The sequence below is a fragment of the Calidris pugnax genome, unplaced genomic scaffold (assembly GCF_001431845.1).
Source record: "Calidris pugnax isolate Ruff unplaced genomic scaffold, ASM143184v1 scaffold225, whole genome shotgun sequence".
Lineage (NCBI taxonomy): Eukaryota > Metazoa > Chordata > Aves > Charadriiformes > Scolopacidae > Calidris > Calidris pugnax.
Genome location: NW_015091072.1, coordinates 5,547,820 through 5,567,551, shown reverse-complemented (window position 1 = coordinate 5,567,551; position 19,732 = coordinate 5,547,820). Strand labels below are relative to the sequence as shown.

The window sequence follows — 19,732 nt, the reverse complement described above, 5'->3', positions numbered from 1 at the left end:
TTTTTCAGGTGCTGTTCAGAAAGAAAAAGTAACTGGAGAAGAAATAAGAACAACAATTTTGAACATGCACCTCCTAAAAAAAAAAAAAAAATAATCCCTGAATCATGTTTTCAGTCTTTTATGGTTTTCTTGAGACAGGAAAGGGAGAGATTTTCTGAAGGCACATTTCTGAAATGCTCAGAAAAGAGGCTGAGGAAGGAAAAAAGAGCACAAGCATTCACAACACCAGGGCCTGCTGCAGCCTTGCATTACCAAAATAGCTCACTGCCTTCAGCTGGGAGACTCCCACTGCCACTACAACTGTATTCAGACCCGGGAGAAAAGCTCCACACTGCAGGAGCTGAGTGACACCTGACCTTGCTGTGGTCATCATGGCAAGCTGATTCTGGATGTCTTGTCCCCAAAGTGGATTTTTCTTTGCCCTAGGGCTATCTCTGTACAGGAGGCTCTTCCTGCTTTTCCCTGCACGCCCCCATTCTGTGTGTGTCTCTCTCTCACTGTTTTCCAGCTATCAATAGAGCTGGGATATATAAGGCAAGTGGCTTCATCAGTGGGACTGGCGTGGGGGTGGAGGCAGTGGCAAGAGACAGAAGACTGCGTGGAAGAAGCTAGAAGAGGTGAAGGTTTTGGGGCTGTATAGGAAACTCCCTCCAGATATCACTGTCCTGGCAGGACCCGTGTGCTGCAGTAGATGCTGTCATCCACACTCACTGGAGTCCTTAGATGAAAGGAGGCAGTAGCTCCAGCTCCAATGCAGCATTTATCAGGCACTGAAGTCAGTGAAGTCACTGAGATTGGTTGAGGCCCCGTTAACAGCGTAATAACAAAAATGGTGAAGTCTCTCTCTTTAAATGAAAAAAATGCAGGGAACAGCTATAAGCTACTACTTTAACTTCCCCTTTTATTAGCGTATCTCTCTCCTACTGTGAAGAGAGAGTGAGAAATACGCTTGCCTAAAGTGAAAGTACTTATAGATTACAGCTACAACGGGGGAAAAAAAGATGCAGCCTCTCCATTTTCTTCTTAAGGATAGCTTTCTTAAGGATGTTTGAATTGAAAGTATTAAATTTAAAATGCTGCGAATTTTTTCTCTCTTTAATTCACACGCAACCTCCCTGAATCTTTACAAGCACAGTTAAATTTTCATGGAGCTTGAGGACTATGACCTCCACATGGCAGGGAAAATAGGACTCAGTCCTAAAATATCAGCCTTTTGCCCCTGTGAACCCTCTGCCACCAAACAAGAAGCTCCAAGCACAAGACCCAAAGCAGACTCATTAGTTCAGATCACTAGAGGGAGACACGGTAACACACACACTCTCAGTGTCTTGCACTCAAAAACATTCTCTCCAGACAATTTGTTTTGCTGTAATTAACTACTTCTAGGTAGGATACAAGGATGCTCCATGGCAGATTTGGAGCACAAGGAAGGAGGGCAAGACAGACCACACTAAGTAGGGTAAGCAGCAGACCTTTCCTATTTTGTCCTAGTCATGACAGGAAAGTCCTTTGATTTCGATGGGTTTGTGCTGGTGGGAATGATGAAGAATTTGGTAAGGTTCATCAACCTGCTGCTGAGAGCCTACTTATGGTAGTGTACGGCAATTCCTTTTCCTGTTATCATTAACTATGAAAGATTTTGAACTCTTATCTTCTTGAGCACTCAGTTTTCACTCTCACCTCCAGTCTTCTGGGATCCTTCAAGACTGGCTCATAGAAAGAAAAAATAAAAAAATTACAGGCTGCCCAGAGAGGTGGTGGAGTCTCCATCTCTGGAGACATTCTAAACCTGCCTGGACACGATCCTGTGCAACTTGCCCTAGGTGGACCTGCTTTGGCCGGGGGGTGGACTAGATGATCTCCAGAGGTCCTTTCCAACCCCATATCATTCTGTGATTCTATGGAAGGAGGGGAGAGAAAGAAGCAGCTAGTTATTCCTGAATGTCTCTACTAATCAGGAACATCTCCATTGAGAAGCACTAGCCTTGAGGGTAGAGGTAATGACTGTACGGCGCTGCACAGACAGCAATATTACAGCATGCAATGAACTAGAAAAATGCTGCTCTTCTGTAGGTGGATGAAAGTTTTCATATGGACACAAACCAGCTCAGCCTTTAAAATGCCATGGAAAAGACTCTAACACCATGGCTGACTCTAAGTGGTACCCATATGGGAGAAGGAAAAATGGAAGTAGCTCTACCAGACTCGCACTTGCTGTATAGAACAGCATTTCTGTGGCAGGATAGCCACTAACTTGGTACATAACCACCACATCTTCCCAGTAACAGCACAGAAAATGTAGCCAGAGGTGGAGCAGTCAAGCACTGACAAGAAGACTCCAGGTGTTCCCCTCCAACCACTGCTGAAGGCAGAGGAAATTCCTTCCTTGCAGCAGACTTATTCTCTTGCTCCCCAGGGAACTCTAGAGGGATCTCTGTGCAGTGGTTGTGTCTCTCTGGGCATGGAAGGAAGAAATCAAAGCTCTTCCCATATGTCGTGGGGAGAGCGAATTCAGGACTTAAGTTTATTATAGATGAGGAAGGGAGCAGCAGGGCTGCTGATTGTGGGCCATGCACTAAGAAGAGCAGACCTAAAAAAGTAAAAAAATGTGGAGCCAGAGGAAGTGGGAAGCAAATAGAGGTTGAAACAACTTTGGATGCCTTCTGGAGAAGCCCTGAAAAAGCTGAAACGTTGGCTTGTTTCCCAGGCTCTTTGTGAGCCAGCATCCTTGTCTTCCTCTTTTTTTTTTTCCCTATAATGTTGGATAAGATGAAGGCTAGACCAAGAGAGAAAAAGACATCTCACAAAGAGTCCTAAAACAAAAAGGGAGAGTATAAGAGGCAAAGTGAGAGGTCTCTGTGGAAGGCATGACCACATTTTTGCCAGAGAGTATTTTCAGGATGCAAGGAAAAAAAAACAAGGAGGACAAAGAGACTTGGTTAAAAATCATCAGTTCCTTCCCAACATCCTAAAATGCAGGGTGAAAAAAGTACCTTATAAATCTTAAATTTTCTGATCAGGCAAAAGCAGATAGAGGGAGAGGAGGATGTGATATGAAAAGAGCTGGCACAGTAACACCCCCCAAAAAATCCCACCAAACCCAAACAACAACAGAAAAAAAACCAAACCACAAAACCTTCCCAAAGCAACACTCCTCCTCTTTACAACTGTTTTACTGAGGTTTCAAGAGTGCAGCAGAGAGGTGGGATAAATCCAAATGGTTTAGATGAGCAGAAAATCCCCTTCCCATTCATCACTACCTAATGCCTACAGGGCTGACTTGTGGTGACTCTGGCTGATGGTTTTCTGTTTGTTATCTTCTTTGGTCATAAAGTGGCTTCTCCTGTGCAATGCAAAATGTACTAGCAAGGCTTTGGGCTTAGACAGCAATGAGAGGCAAATAAACACAGGACACAAAGATCAAAGTTGCCCATGTGAACTATATGGTTGTCTTGAATCTCATGCTTTCAGAGAGCTCCCTGCTTCCCTCATGCTCAGTGTTCAGCCTTACGTGGAGACTGGCATTCACTGAAGGAAGATACATGAGTAAGCGGGGGTGTGAGATAATGTCTCTTTCAGTTTACGTCTCATCCTGATCTCTAGTAATTGAGCCCCAAAGCATGAAGTTTAGCATCCTTTTCAATATTTCTGTTGTGAATAACAAGAATATCCAGATTTGTTCACATTATCCTCAGGAACACATAAACTGTTTGAGTCTTGCCAAGTTCTCATCTTTAAATAACTTTCCATGGCAATGAGTTCTACAGCTGTTTATAAACATATTATATGTATACCATCTCAATTACACAGAGCATGCAGGCACTCTTCTGTATTCTCTATCCCTCCTAAACTTCCCAGGCTACGGTAAATTCTCTAAGACTAAATGAGAATTTCTAGCACCCTCTAGGGAGAATCAGACTGGCATATTTGACAAGCCTTCCCATCTCCTTTCATCTTATGCTGTGACATGAAACTTGGGTGTTGCAATCAATACTTATCTGCTTTGCTCTAGACTGGTTTTTATGCCGTGATTACCACTGTAATAACTAAGCTCCTTGTTGAGCCAAAGTGGGTATCTTTAGACTGCCAGGTGGAATTTGGGAGAATCCAGACTGTTCTCTATCAAACAGACCTGCTGGGCTGAGGCTAAGGAAGTTGGATCAGGAATGAGATACCTGGTGGTTTTATACAAGTTTCATGCTCTGTAACTGCTCAAGGAAAACTGAATTGTTCGCTCCTCAACTGGTTATCCACAACCAGTAAAAGCCTCAAATTTTTGACCTTGAGCTGAGCACCACAGGGATTGATATAGCTTTGTCTCTGTACCACCACCTCTCAGACTGCCACCACACATGGGTACCAATCCTGCAGCACTTGCCACAGTGCGCACGAGCAAGGCCCTTAGGTCGGTTTCAACCATTGATGTCATGTGGGAAATGAGCAGAAACATGAATAGGACTGTTTCTGTTAACTGGAGTACAAGCTCCTCAGGACAGGAGCTGCCTTTTTCCTCTGTGTTTGTCTGCTCATCCAGGACAGCAGGCTTGGCAGCGAGATCTCTGGTAATGCAAAGACCTTGCAACAACTGTCCATGCTCATATTGCTGCTAACCTGACCCACAAGAGGCCACTCTTTAGGGCTTCCATTGAGAAGGATTTTATTGATAAGAATATGAACATACATGAATCTTTATTTTTCCCAGGAAGCTCTTTTTTCAGTCAACCAGGCATTCAGCATGGCACTGAATAAGATGGAGAGATGAGGAATGATAAATGTTAAAGCCTCTGGACTGTGATCTCAACAGCTTATGGGTAGGAAGAAGTTGCATTAGTCTGAATAAACATAAGTCAAGAAAGACGTGAAGTGAAACTAAGATAAGCTCAAATGCAGGCATTGCCTACCATCTGTAAACTATCTTACTGAATTTTTTTCTTGGCTGTGCTAGCTGTTATCTTGGTGCACAGCACGGGGAAAACAGAGCACCTCTAACATAACTAGCCATAGATGGGTAGACTGCCTATGGTAGCCTACACAGGATATGTCAGTGTGATACATAGCCCTGTGCTGGGACCTTGTGGTGCACCTGTGGTGCAACTACTGGAAATTTGATTGGACCAGAATCAGTAAGGAAAGAATAATCTATACTTTGGATAACACCCACTCCTTGTACAGCATCACAGAGGGGAAAATCTGGGTTTTGTCCCTTTCAAGAGAAGAGAGACTGTAATACATCCCCTAGTGAAATATTTCTAATAGCTGACAAGTGCTAACTCATGTAGTCTGTGTAGGAAATCATCAATACTTGTCCACACTCTAACTGAACAAATCACAGTTTCCTGACAAATCCAGTTCAGAGGCTGCTACGGTCTTTTCCATGGTTTATCGTCACAAACTGGGACGGCAAAAGTCATAGGGCATGGCAGGCTTAATAAGCCTGCAGCCATGTTCTGAATCACAGGGAAGAGATCAGACTATGAGCAGGGAGGTGCTGGCCCGTTGCTGGAAGCTGCAGTTCGGCAATCCCAGAAGAGAACTCTGCTGGCTGGAGGAGAAGAGCTAATGAAGCTGTTTGTGCTCTCAGGCAATGCCTATTAAACTATCCACAACTAGTGTGAGCAGGTTGCCGATGTCCTACAGCATAATAGCCTTTCAGATAAGGAAGAGTCTGGCTAATTCTCTCCAACTGCTCTGCCAAAACCCAGTCAATCATCTGAAGAGTAATGGAAGTGGAGAGCAAGGACTTGCATTGTTCTGAGGAATGTCATTCGTACTTTCATTAAATTAAAGCTGATCTGCATTGTCACACGCCATCAGAATTATTATTTTTCCCCTTACCTGCCTTCCTCCCAGGTGTCAGTGCTACTGTCCACAACCACAGCCACACCTTAGCTATCTCACATGGTAAGGAGAGGGTTTTTTCCTATGGGCTGCTTCAGGGCTTGGGGACTTAACAGTTGATGTGAGAAAAATATCAAGTTCAACTGCTCAGTGAACGACCAGCAAAAGAAGCCATCTAGCATTTTATAAAGCCATGTTTTTAACTTCCCAGATAGGCAGATGAGTGGGCTATGATCACTCCCGAGGCCCAGCAGCATTTAAATGAACTATTGTTCTGCCTTCTTTGTATAAGTGGCAACACTGCTTTCCCTTTGCATTTGTATCTTCCACTTCCCAGCCATCAAGAAATAATTTCTGTAGTCCTAACTCAGCTAATTAGCCAACAAACACTATTGGTGAAGTCAATGAATGAAAGAAATAGCAGAAAAATTTGCTAATGAACTCCTTGAGGAGAGTGCACAAAGAAAAAGCTATTTGGCCCTCTTGCCCCCCAATGCTGGTTTAATCTCACAACCTGTCCATTCAAAACCTCCTACACAAGCTCAATAACACTCATTCTTCCAGTTCTGCAGTCACGAGTTTAGCTGCAAAAAAAATCCAAGGAGAGAGATATATTTTAGAAACCTTTACAATGATCAAAAATAGCTCTTTGATGCATAGCAGATGTCTTCAAAACTAGCATAAATGGAGCCAAAATGCCTTACAGTTCTGGAAAAGGGAGATTCCAAGATAAGACATGTTTCTAACTGCAGCAGCTCTGGAACAGATTTGGAATTTATTTTAATTGTCAACCTCAAGGAAAACATTTAAAAGAAGGCCTTCTGTCCCCCATTTTGGGACAATCGCCTTACTGGGCTACATGCTGCTGAAAGACCTGATGTCTGCCTGAAAGCAGTTCCTCTGTACCCGTTAAAGATAACAGATGGGTTGAGATAAGGAAAAAGAGAGAGAACAGCAAGCAGTGAGACATGGAGGTGACAGACTGGAGACTGCCTGCCCTTCATCCCTGGCTCTTAGTCATTTAGGAAGGGGGTGCTTGGCAGGCTTCGCTGTAGAGGGGAGGATTGAGGATGGATTGGATGGAGGTCAGCGGGATGGTGCTGAGGGATGCTAACGAGGCAACACCTCTGAGACACGCAGCACAGGAGAAAAAGTGTGAAGGGGTATGCCGGAAAACTGAACAACAGACCCAGGAAAACTGACCATGGAATCACAGCAGGGATGGGATTCCCCAGTCCTGTTCCTCACCAGAATGAAGATTTGCTCTGAGAAGACTTTTTAAAAGGGAGAAAAGAAGTCTGTGTCTGACACAATGGAGTAGGCGCTACAATTGTGAAAAAACACAAAGCACGAACATGAAGCCAAAGAGATGAGTCAGGACATGAATCTTATTACTGCTCTAAACAACACATCTCGTGTGTACCAGGCCTTATTTTTCATGAAGCTTTAAGCTAGCATCTTTGTAACACCTTTAACTCGGACAATGTTAGGCTGTGCTCATGAAATTGCTAGGGATGTCTCCTACCTGAATACACGAAAGAGTGAGATGGAGGACTGAAAGACTGATGCATTAGTAAGATGGAATATTTGATAGGAAATAAATCTTAATCTTAAAAGCAGAAATTCCAGAGCTAGAAGATTCTATATACACAACTAAAGGTGAAAAAATAGGTTCTATTCCCCTATATATGCAAATGGCACAGTCATGCTTAATACGGAAAATAGCAGGAGAGGAAGCAGCAGAGTCGGGTAGTGACAATGATACCACAGAGGAGTGAGTAGTGCTCCCCTCGTCAGCCCTGCTCCTCCCACCTCTCCTGGCAGTCTTTCCCCATCTTCCTTCTTTTGGTACTACAAGAAATGGGCCAGAAATATAAGCTGCATCTCTGGCTCTTATATACATGAAAGCTGAGGAGGATTTTGGTTTGGCTGAAGGGATGAGACAGGAAATCTGAGTAACCCCAGTCTGAACCACAGGACCCACATCCAGGGGCTTCTGGACCCAGCCCTTGGATTGAGCTCTGTTCCAATGTGTCATTCTACCTTTCTCTGTCCAACCTTCTTTCTGCAAACGTTCTCCCCTTTTCTGGCTGCTGAATTGCAGTAGATAGCTTGACTGCCTGTAGCACATAAAGAAAGCTTGTACTCCGCCTACCTCAAGCCTTCTTTAACCCTTTACATATACGGGAATACCACGGAATACTATTCATATGGAGTTAATCAATGCTTTCCCCACACATCTTAGATGAAAGAATAACTGACGGCAAAAGAAATCAGGTAAAGGGTTCTTCTCTCCTCAAAGGACAAGATACGGAAGAAAAGAAACCTACCTCTTGTTCCCATCCTACTGATAAATCTCTAGGGGGTGAAGGTTTCCTTGCAACCCAAGCTGCTAACCCCACACAGTTTGACTACTGAAAGGATATTCTCCTTCCAAGCTTACCGCATCCTCAAGCGTGGAAGGCACAGCTAGATAGCAGAACAAAGCTGGTGAGTTCTCCTTTATTCTGCCTCCACCCTCATCTTCACTCATCTTGCAGATCAAATGCCTTCTTTACTCACCTCACAAGACATAGGAAGACTGTCTGCCAAAGTGGAGAGTAATATGAAATCATCCGTGCCACTCTTTGCCCCTCCCTTTTAAGGCAAATCAGGGGGAAGCAAATGCCATGGTTTTCAGAAAGAACCTCTTCTATGTAGTATCTACACAGAAACCCTTTCGCCTCTTTCTGGCGCCAGCAGTATTTTGTCTCCACCACCATGCTGTGCATTACCAGCAGTAGAGACTGAGACAACTAGATGCAGACCAAATCTAAATAGAATTACAGGTCCAATTCTGTAGAGCACCTACTGAAGTAATTTTATTTGTTCCCTTGGACAACCTGGTTATCGTTGCCTGCGAAATCACACTGCAAAACAAGCTTGCCGTGCATTTAAGATTCTTGCCACTTTTTTACAGTTGCCTGTATTGCTACTGAAATTTTCTGTTGATGTTGGAAGAGAAGGAAACTAGTGTACAGTTCACAAATCAGCAGCACAGTTGAGTCCAGTTCAGTCTCTTACCTGTTGGGGTGAGGTGCCTCCAGGTGATGACAGGCTCAGGACGCCCATTTGCCATGCAAACCAGAGTCACATTGCTGCCCTCATTCACGGTGATGTCCGAGGAGATATTGGAGATCTTTGGTGGAACTGTGAAAACAAAAGAAAGTTCAGCCTCGTTACCCAGACTTCTGGAGGGCAGCCTGTCTGACTCATTAACCTATCTACCTATTAACCAGTGGCAGCCACAGGCTCCTCTCACAGGCTGCGCTCCTCATAGTACCTGGGTTTCTGAAATTATATCAGAATAATATGTACCGCTTGCTAGGATCTGCAAGTAGAAAAGGCCTTTGCTGCAACTGTGATGCTTTTTATTTGGACACATTTGGGGACCTTCATAAAATAACATCTAAGAACTTGCCTGACTGCCCCAAGGCTGCAGAGAAGGAATCAGTAGGCTTTGAGCACCGTCCTAGCTCATTTTTACACTCCAAACAGTCCCAGATGCAGTTCTAGGTCCTCCTGCAGGGTGCCAGGCCTCAAGGCACTGACTCAGAGGGTGTATTAGTTAATGTTACCTCCCACGGGCAGATAAAACTCATGCTGTTAGCCAGGACCCTGATCTGCTGCTCATGTAACCAAATGCTCACGGGGAACTGAACCAGAGAGCTGTTAAGCTCCTTTCTGTTGTGCCTGCCATGACAAGGTGAGAAGCAGGGACATGCGCCATGGCTAATGGGAATGTGCTGAAGGAAGGCACAACAGTGACAGCGGGAAGGTTTCTGCAACATTTTTCAGCCAAGATGGATCCCAGTGGGCTGCCCACAGTAAGCAGCTTCTGGCTGACTGCACCTCACACGGCACAGCACCAAAAGCATGGTAGGGTCTTTAAAGATTCACAAGACCAGCCATGATGTGGGCATTCAGGTTCCTTAAAGACCTCCCAGGCTAACTGAGTTTGTGTCGCGGGACCAAAGTGACCACGCTGGGACCTGAACAGCTACCTCCACGCATGGAGCATGCTGGTGTATCAACCTCTAAGCAGGCCAGGCTGTTGCAGTCTCTCCTCACTCACATCCACGTCTTGCTTCCACACTTCACAACCCAGAGGTGGTGAAGGAGTTTTACTAAAAAGGAATCTTCTAATTTTTTTTTTTCTTTTAATATATTTTCAGCTTCTGAATTTATGTGTAGCAAGGAATGAAACATCATTTTCTGCTTCGCTTACCACAGAATAAACAGATAGCAGCCTCCCTTCCCCCCTCCTTGGCAGAAGCAGCTGATGGTCCTTGTGAGGCAAAGCTGCCCACGAGCTAGGTGGGGAAAAGGAAATGAAGCCTGAAGAGAGCAACTCACCACTTCCAGCTGTGTTGCTGGATTCATAGGAATATTGTTTACAACCCACAGCTCATTAGCCCCTCTCTGCAGGCCCCAAACTCATGGTCAACTCTTCAGCATCTACAACCATGGGACCCCTTTGGAAGAACAGGGGCTCCTGAGCAGGACCAGGACCTGCCAAACAAAGTGAGGCAGATGTCTTTGCCAACAGGCTCACTCACCTAGGCAAGGAGGGATTTAAACTAGGCACACTGGGAGAAGATTGCCATAATCTGGGGAGAAGTGACAGCATGGAGGGCAGTGAGGAGGCAGCTGGGGGCCAACACAACAGGGAAGGCTTTCACACTCCCCTTGTGAAAGGAGGACAGCTGGGGGCCCATTTCAAATGCCTGTACACCAATGCAAGTATCACGGTGAAAAACCAGGAGGAATTAGATGTTCCTGGAGATTTGCAGTGCTATAAACCCATTGGAATGACAGAGCTGTAGTGGGACAGCTCTCAGGACTGGCAGTGCTGTGCAGGATGGGTATGGGCTTTTCCAGAAAGACAGGCTGGAAAGGCAAGGAAATGAGATGTGCTCTCTGCAAAGGAGTGACTGGAGTGCACCCACTAGTGATAAAGGTTCACCTACTAGGTGAACCAGCTGGGAGTTTAGGTTTAAGGATGAGGGATATTACAGTGTTGGTTGGTGTCTGCTACCAACCATTTGATTAAGAAGAGGCAGCAGAGTTTAGCCAGATAGAAGAAACCTCACAATCACAGCCCTGGTGAGGGGCTTCAACCATACTGATATTTGCCAGAAGGGTGAAAGTGCTGGGCTCAAGCAGTCCAGGTGATGTGGAGGGCCAACAGGTTCAGCATGAATTACCAGTATGCCTTTGCAGCAAAGACCAAGCATCCTGGGTTGTATTAGCAAGAGTGTAGTGCTGTAAGTGGAGGGAAGTGATTATGTCCCTTTCTACCATGCTTGTTAGACAGCATCTGAAGCCTTGTATCAGTTTTGGGCTCCCCAGTAAAAGGCGGCTATCAACATACTGGAGCAAGTCCACTGAAGGGCTCCCAAGATGGTCAGAGGGCTATAGCACATGATGTACAAGGAGAACTTCAGAGAGTTGGGTCTGTTCAGCCTGAAGAAGGGAAGGCGGACGGGAGATATTATTGATGTCTACAAATAGCTAGTGGGAAGGTGCAGATACAAGAGGCAGATTTTGCTCTGAGGTGCACAGTGAAAAGTAGCAGACATGAGCTGCAACGTGGGGAAAATTCTAACTCAGAATGAGGAAAAAGCTTTCACTTTGGGGAGGTCAAAGACAGGAACAGGTTCCCCAGAGACGTGGTGAAAAGTCCATCCCTGGAGATATGCAAAATTCACTTGGATGAGGCCCTCAGCAACCTGCTCTAATTGGCACCAGGAAGGATGGAGAAGAGACCTTGAAGTATGTTTGCTGTTCAACAGCTAGAATTGATGGCTGATCAGCTCATGGTGAAACAACAAAAGCAAGGCATGTTGGGGGAATGGTTGACTGCACCAGGGTTGCCTTCCCTGGAGAGAGGGAATTTCAGAGTAGGGACATCTTCCTAGCAGCACAATAATGGGTAAAGCACAGCACAGCAGAAAATCAACCCCTTCCTCTCAAAGCAAAACACTTTGACAAACACAAGCTCTGCTACATTTTACAGGGGTGATTCAGTGCGAGCCATCGGCAGTGTGTCTGCACACGTAGGAAGACGTAGGAGGCAACAGAACAAAACAAAATAAACACTGTTGGAGAATGCTGATGGTGTCAAAGAATTTGATCCCACAATATCAAGGGGTACACGAGGGTTTCACTGACTACAGTTTTATGTTGTGCCTCCCCCCCCTTTATCACATACCCATTCTGCCCAGCAAATGCCTGGCAGTACACAGCAACAATCAGGCGCTCTTGGAAAGTAAGCAAATACCTTTGTCAACCAATATCCTGAAACTGCATAAAGGGCAGCAGAAATTAAATACCCCAGCTGGGCCACTAAATACCCTGCCCCTCCTCCAAGAAATGCTTGTTTCACGGCACACCAAAGCAGAGCAGCAGCTTGCTGCATCACAGAATCACAGAATAGTGATCATGCAAGATCTCATCACGTTGAGATCTTGCTCAGCACTGAGTCGGCAGGACTCGGAAGCACTTTCTCTTTCTTCATTCTGTCCCATGAGGGAGTTTCCTGTCTCATCACTCAGGAGGGACAGACCCATCACTCCAGCAAGCAGAGCTGCAGGCTGGGAGACCCCTGCAAGTTGTGGTGCAGAAATCCGAACTGTTACTATAAGGAATAAAGCAACTGGAAGGGCCATGTCAGTCCTGCAGCAGCACAGCTACCTGTAGTACATATTGTGTTTCAGATCTGAGACCAATATACCTCTGACTTCTGGAGAGGACAGAGGGGCTCAGTCTGGGAAAGAACAACAGAGGCTGCTGTTTTTGCAAGAGTTTTGTCCTAGCTGCTCTATGAGGCGACACAACGGTGATGACTTTGGAGCATCCTCAGCAGAGACTCTCTGGTGTGCTGGCAAACATGGGTAAGCAGAGCCCAGGAGTAGAATCACTGGCTAAACCATGTTTTGGGACTTTTATCTTAACCTCAAGGGATTAACATTTGCACCAGGAAAAAAAGCCACACAACAAACCAAGAAAGACTAAGTTCAAGCAAGACTAGTAGATGGAGCTGTAGGCTAGTCCAAGGTCCTAGGAGAACAGTGTGATGACAGCCAACACAATTGAGGAGAGAGCAGTAAAAGCCACTATGGGGCACCAGCAACAGAACTGCAGTTAGGACATGTGTATACCCTGCCACCTTCCAAATCCGTCAAGTCATTTTAGTTTGCAGAGAATCAAGTAAACTCAGTAAATACAAACAGATCTGACCATGCAGACCAAATGCCCAAGAGATGTGTCCAGATGGTCATATCTGGCTCGCCACTTTTTCAGATGAGGGAGAAAAGGGCATCCAAGGCTGAAATCCTGTTAGGAGTATAATGGCTGGTTCCTTTCAGCTGCCACCTTCATCTAGAGGGCAAGGGAAAGCTGAAAGGAGGCAGGAAACAATTTCCATGTGAATTTAAAACCTGTTTTGTTTCGTCTCCTTAGAATCCAAAGCCAGCTAGCATTAAAAATGACTGGATCTTAGTGGACAGTAATTTCACTCAGATAAAAAGTCAGAGACTTTTAATTTTCGGGGTGTCAAGACAGTGTGTTAAAATGACAAAACTGTCAGCACCAGCAACATCTATCTAGCATTGCCTCCTTGGCACTTGTCGTTACTTTGCACACACCTTTTTAGGACAATCTTAAAATGAGAAGCTTTGACCTTATTATTTTTTCCCATGTGGGGGTTATGTTATGTTTTCACAGTTCCCAGACGGCTGGTAGGAGTGCTGAGAATAAAACCTCCTGGGACAGAATCACAGAATCGTCATGGATGGAAAGGACCTCTGAGATCACCGAGTCCAACCATACACACACACGAAAAAATCCTACAATCTCGGCCATCAGAGCATGCCCTGCAGTGCCACATCTACACGTTTCTTAAGCACGTCCAGGGATGGTGACTAAACCACCTCCCAGATGGGACCAGGATCTTCTGGGTGTCACAGCCTCCTTTTGCCCAGCCATCTCTTGTTGACCCTCAACTGGAAAACTTTTTCATGTCTGGCCTCTCTAAACTACTAGCACAGGCAAAACCACAGCTTGCAGACCCACAGTAGGGAAGCACCACAGCTAAACAGCGCTTTCAGGTGTTTTCATATCCAGCCTAACAGTTTGTCCCTTCAGAGGAGACCAGGCTGCAGCTGGACTCCTCTGGCTCCAAGGGCCACAGGAAATCACTGCCAGGCTCTCTGGTAATGCTGAAAAAGATAAAACTGCCAGATTTTTCCCTCTTTTTCAGCATAAGTGTAATATGGGGTATCCAGTACCCTGTGCTTAGGATCCCCATGGATGGGGCAGGGAGCAGAGACCGATGTGAAAGGAGGTGTATTACCCACCGCTCCATCCCCAGAGGGGTAGGGTGCCTTACCCACGCCAGGGACAGATTCTGGAGGGCTGGAAATGAGCTCCGAGATGAATGGCTTGAAACTCACATATTTGTTTCTTCTACATTTCACATTTACAGGACAAGCCTGATGACAGCTCAGCATCTCATCTTACATGTCACTGACAGTAAATAACAACCCTCAAAGTAACCAGTAAGTCATTCTTCTTGAGGAGCTCACATTGGGAGAGCACGGGCTGCAAGGGAGGAGTGGGGCCAGGGCAGAGATGCTGTAGGGCGATCTGGGCTGGGAGAGCTGGGGGAGCTGCAGGGCAGGAGGGGTCCAAGGACAGAGGTGGTGCAGGAATCCAAGTGCCAGGCAAGGCACAGTGACAGAGCTAGGTAGGACAGGCTTGCGCAGAACCTGCTTGCACCAAGCCGGTTCTACTTAATTGCCATCAATCCTTCACTTTCTTGACAACCGCAACTCACATTAATTTAAATAATAAGAAAGACTGAGACATGAAAAATAGAGCACACTCCCCCAGCGCAATCACTGTTGCTCTCGAGATGAAAGCAAGTGATTTGTTTCTACAAAACATTACCATGTCTCAAAAACACCCGCTATAGCAGTTATTACAAACAGGGGCCGCATACAGGAGACAGCAAGGAAACCACAAACGAGAACACGCAAACATCTGCTGCTGTTATCCTTGCTGTTTATGACAAAAACCCTTCAGGGGTCAAAACTCCTTCTGAGATATTACCTGGGATCATGAGGGCAGGCTGGATCAGCTTTATCATTCAAGGCTATGGAAGCAAGCGAGGAGTGAGGCTACACCCCAAATCTCCTAGTAAATTAGTCAGCCCAGTGGTTAAGAGATGGGAGTTCACATCAAGGAGGCCAGCTCCTGAGTACCTTTCCAGGATTGCAATGGGAGATGGAACAAGAAAGCATCAAGGCAACCCTTGCTGAAGGGTGTAACTAGCAATGCTGCTACAGATCTTTTCCCAACTCATCTTATACTGGAAGCTGTGCTACAGCTCCCAAACAATTCCAATACCTGCCTTTTGACAAGAGCATCTAAACACAGCACAGGCACAAAGTCACAGGAACAGGAACCACTGCTTAATGTAAGTGGTACTTAGATACACAGAGTACTTACAGGCATGGGGCAGCAGTTTCTGGCTCCTGTGTTGGCTGCATTCCGCTTTCATGATGTTTCACATAAGACCTCAATGCAGGAGGAGAGTGGGTTTGGGAGACAAGGGCAGGAAGCATAGGAGTAGGAACTTTAATTGGGTATGGCAGGATGAAAAATGTGAACAGAGGGATGTGGAGGTCTAGTTGAAAGTCAGCTCTGAGCCTTGTAAACACACTCGCACGAAGTTCACAGTCAGCTGGTGTGACTGCTCCCTTTGGGCAAATGGATCTTTGCACAAGACCCTTAGATGCAGTCTTACACTGTGGGGCAACTACTCCCCAATCTGAAATCACAAGACTGCTTAACAGTCAGGTATTTTGTCAATAAATCACAAAATACATTAAAAAACCCTAAAGCTCTTATTCCCACTCTACAGACCTAAGGCACAGAAAAGCTATTTAATCCCTTCCAAGACGCAGAAGCAAACAGCAAAAGTGAAAATAAGAAAGCCCATAAGCTCCATTTAAGTGCTATAACTGCTTGTCCCAAGAAGGACACCTTGGATACATATGGAGAAAGTCACCACAGCCCCTTCCATATATCCTCATTAGTTAGTTACTTCCTCCAGCCTATTTACTGGTAAGTAGGACCCCCATCTGCTGGAGGAAATTAAGACTCCCACCCACTAATCCACAGGAGCCCCTGGCTTTCAGGGCAAAAAGAAAACATCAGGACTTCTCTCCAAAGTCAAAGGAACTTTGTAGCCACTAAAGCCCTCTGCAGGTGCCTATCAATTAGCCTCTAGAGTTCTCATTTCCTTGTCCCCAGCTCCCAATTAACAGCACTTTGCAACAAACACAAAGAAGCTAATAAGCCTCAAGGCAGAGGTATGGGGGACGCTGACCATCACACAGCCCTTGAAAGCTTTAGAGCCGCCACCTCTGCTCAACCACAATTAGGGGTCCTTTCCTGGGGCAATTAATTGACAGCAAATTGGCCTCATTAGTCATTGTTTAGTTAAAGTGTTTAGTGGGGAGAGAGGGCCTGAAGAAGGGGCTGAGCTGCTAAACACAACTAAATGGTTTAATTTCCCTCTTATGTGTGCAGCAGGCTAATCACAGCTCTTTACGGCTCTAACAAGAAACAGCTTGTTGCTGCTAAGGTCCGCAAAGGGAGCAAGCTGAGGGCTGGGAAGGAAAATCCAGACACCTTTTGGGATGCAGCACGCTAATGTTTCTGAAGCACTTTGCAGATGAAATGTGACGTGAGACCCACGATGTGTTTTTCACGGTCTGATTCGTGCTGCAGCTTCAACTGGATGGAGACCAAGCTGTCACCGGGGTAGGAGAGCAGAGTGAAGTTGCTGAACTTCACTAAAGAGAGTAGACTCTTGAAACACCTTTCTGACCTTCCTCTCTGCCAGGCTTGTTCACCCTGCCAGTGCCTCTCTTGGTCTTAAAGCTTCTGGTGAATCAGAGGCAAACACTGAAGGCTTGGTTTTGTTTTTTAATCCCCTGGGAACCAAAAACCTCTCAAAATGCAGTACAGTGTTTTTACAAGGTGTAAAAATTGCTTCTTCCTATTGTTTGAAAGTGGATGTCTTGCCACATCCATCCCTGGTGGCCTTTAGGGGTCTATCCCAGCCAGAGCATGGAAACCACTGAAGAGATCTGCAGTTCCCAACCCACGTGTGGCCCCACACCGCTCTGCCCCAATGGGGCAGACCTCCACCCGAGCGAGCACCGCTGCCTGGTGCCAAGAGAGGCCAGGCCAAAGGAGGCAGAAGGGCTGCTAGCTTGGGCCTTGCATCTTGGCCAGCTTCCCCCACGGTGCAGCTGAGGCTCACCCACTGAGACGCCACGCAGGAAATTAGTTAAATCCAGATGGGGACCAGGCGTATTGCACTGACTGGGAGCAGAGCAGCAGTCAGGATGCTGTAAATCAAAGCCGTGCGGAAAGCCCTCCCAGTTTGCTGAGCTGGGTAACATGTCAGAGCTAGCTGCATTTGAAAGAGAGTAAGAGCTGACAAGCCAAATCGTTTTCTCCAAAGGAAGGCTCTGCCTCATCCAATATACAGTTAGGTGTCTGGACTATTTTTTCTGCGTAAAATCACATGGCAAACACTTCCAGTACATTGTTTCTTAGCAGAGAGCAGCATGGAGCGCAAACCTGTTAGGCTGTTCCACACATGAGATGTTGGAAAACTCAGCACAGAACTGGGCTCTACTGCTTATACTGATTCCCACTGATTCTATTTTTTTTTTAAGCTTGTCTCCATGAAATTGTCAGGAGAGAAATTATTTCACTTCCTGACTGAGAGAGAAACAGCGAGGAGAAAAAAAAGCTCAGCTTAAGTCTCAAGCCAACCCTGTTTTTCAGTGCACTGTGACATTGTGGGAGAGGCATAAAAGCAGCTTCACTCCTGTTCCTAGACCAGCACCTCAACTTTAAACCCAAACTCCAGCCTTTCACCTTCAGCAGTCCCAGCTCCAAGCCTGAGCCCCGGCCTTGACCTGATGCTGACAGCATCTCACTCACACCTGGCTTTTTGGTGTCCCATTGGCCAAGCACAAGGTCACAAACCCGTGTTTGTGGATCCTGATGCTGCCCAGGAGAGCAGGTTCACAGTTGCATGCTTAGCACGTAAATGAAAGCACAAAGCATAAGCTGGGCGTATGCCTGATATCCCCTTATCACCAGATTTGGAACTCTGGATATGAAGTATTGGTTCTTTGCTACAAAACTTCTTTTTCTTTTCTATTAACATATCAAATTTATGCCGGGGCTGCAGTGATCCATTTATCTGCAGTTCATCGCTTTAAAGGACAATTCTGTGCATTTGTCATTCACGATGCTCGGGTTCTTTCTGCTTGTAAAACTGACTGCAAGGCTTTATGGCTAACCCTCCTAGAGAGACCTGCTGTGAAAACACAGCCTTGTTCACAGGACCCGTGTAAACAACAACAGAAGTGTTTGCCATGCTAATCCCCAGGGATTAACCCTTGGAATGCCGCCTAATCCCAAACACTTTCAAGACTACAGATGTACACAGCTTTTGGTCTTTGTTTCGAGTGTGTTTATATATTCCCATAGACCATTTTTTAAAATCTGGCAAGTATTTACTTATGGGACTGAAACAATACAAAATCTTTTTTTCTGCAGATGTAATCAGCCATCCTGGAAGAGAAATTATGTGAGAAAAGTTGTCCTTAGTGTCCAGTCCCCCAAAGACATCTCTGAGAATTTTGTTAAGAAAAACTTTTTCACAGAAACATTAAGCATGTTGGATGTACATGGTATGCAGCTGAGTTCTAATATGCACCCCTTCTAGGGCTTGATTCAGAGCCCAGGGAGTTCCTCCTTTGATGTTAACGGCCTTTGGACGAATCGGTGATGGCTTCAAGGAAGTGTTGCAGCTGGAAGAGGGATGCTTTATTAAAATATATAGTAAAAATACAGATTATGGTTTTTTAATGGACTCCCAGAAGTCCTTGGCTCCTGCCTGTTAACTCTTTCTTTGGGAAGGAGACTAGGAAGCACAGGCCAGGTGTGAGAAGAAAGCACAGAGAAAAGCCCGTGTCATTCCAGGGCAAGAGGTACAGGTTTGGAGAGGGTTCAGGAGGATGACTGGGATTTTCCTGATTAGGCAAGGAGGAAAGGAAGTTCATTTCTGCTAACACTCCACTCTGGATGAAATTGAGGTCCATTATAGCTTTACATGCAGGAGAAACAGAGGCAAAGTTTTTGTTTGTTTGCCTGTTTTTGGATCTTGTGCTGTTGCTTTTGTTCAGCTTATTAGGGACAGATGGTACACCCCACAGAACAGCCTTCATGAACCACTTGATGGACATCCATACGCAAGCTGAAAAGAAAATGCAGCTCTCTCCAAACCTTGTTCTTGGATTCCTTTGGCTGCCCATGGTTTATCCCACAGCCTCTGCGATAAGCCACAGGGCAGTGAATACAACGCTCCAAGTGTCTTGTGTATACCATATATCCAAGGATCTGGCTCAGTTTCAACTGAGACAGACAGCTTCTCAGTGACAAGCCTCTCACTCAAATCAAATGCATGTGGTACATGTAAAACATCCTTTATTAGCGGCCTTTCCTTCCTTCTGCATTGAAATGAGCAAAATGCAGCGGGACAGCTTGCTGTAACCACTTTTCAAGCTTGCTTTTAGGCTTCTATGGGAGCAGAAAGCTAGTGTAGCATTTTGGAAATGCTGGTTTTGCTTCCAGTCAAAAGTATAAAGAACAAAGCTAATAACCCGATATTCAGACCTTTGCATGCTTTGGATAAAAATCACTCTTGTGTTAAGTGCACAGATTTGGAGATGAGTGTAAAGTACTGTACACTGTCCTT

At 45.6% G+C, this 19,732-nt stretch overlaps 1 protein-coding gene across 3 annotated transcripts in view; it reads right to left on the bottom strand.

Moving 5' to 3' along the window:
- The window catches only part of LSAMP (limbic system-associated membrane protein), a 1,063,485-nt gene that overhangs the window by 112,105 nt on the left and 931,648 nt on the right, over positions 1–19,732 (bottom strand). For all 3 annotated transcript variants that reach the window (XM_014957165.1, XM_014957164.1, XM_014957166.1), the window contains one exon: positions 8,902–9,027. In XM_014957165.1, coding sequence (XP_014812651.1) covers positions 8,902–9,027 — 126 coding nt within the window. The remainder of the gene's footprint in view (positions 1–8,901; positions 9,028–19,732) is intronic.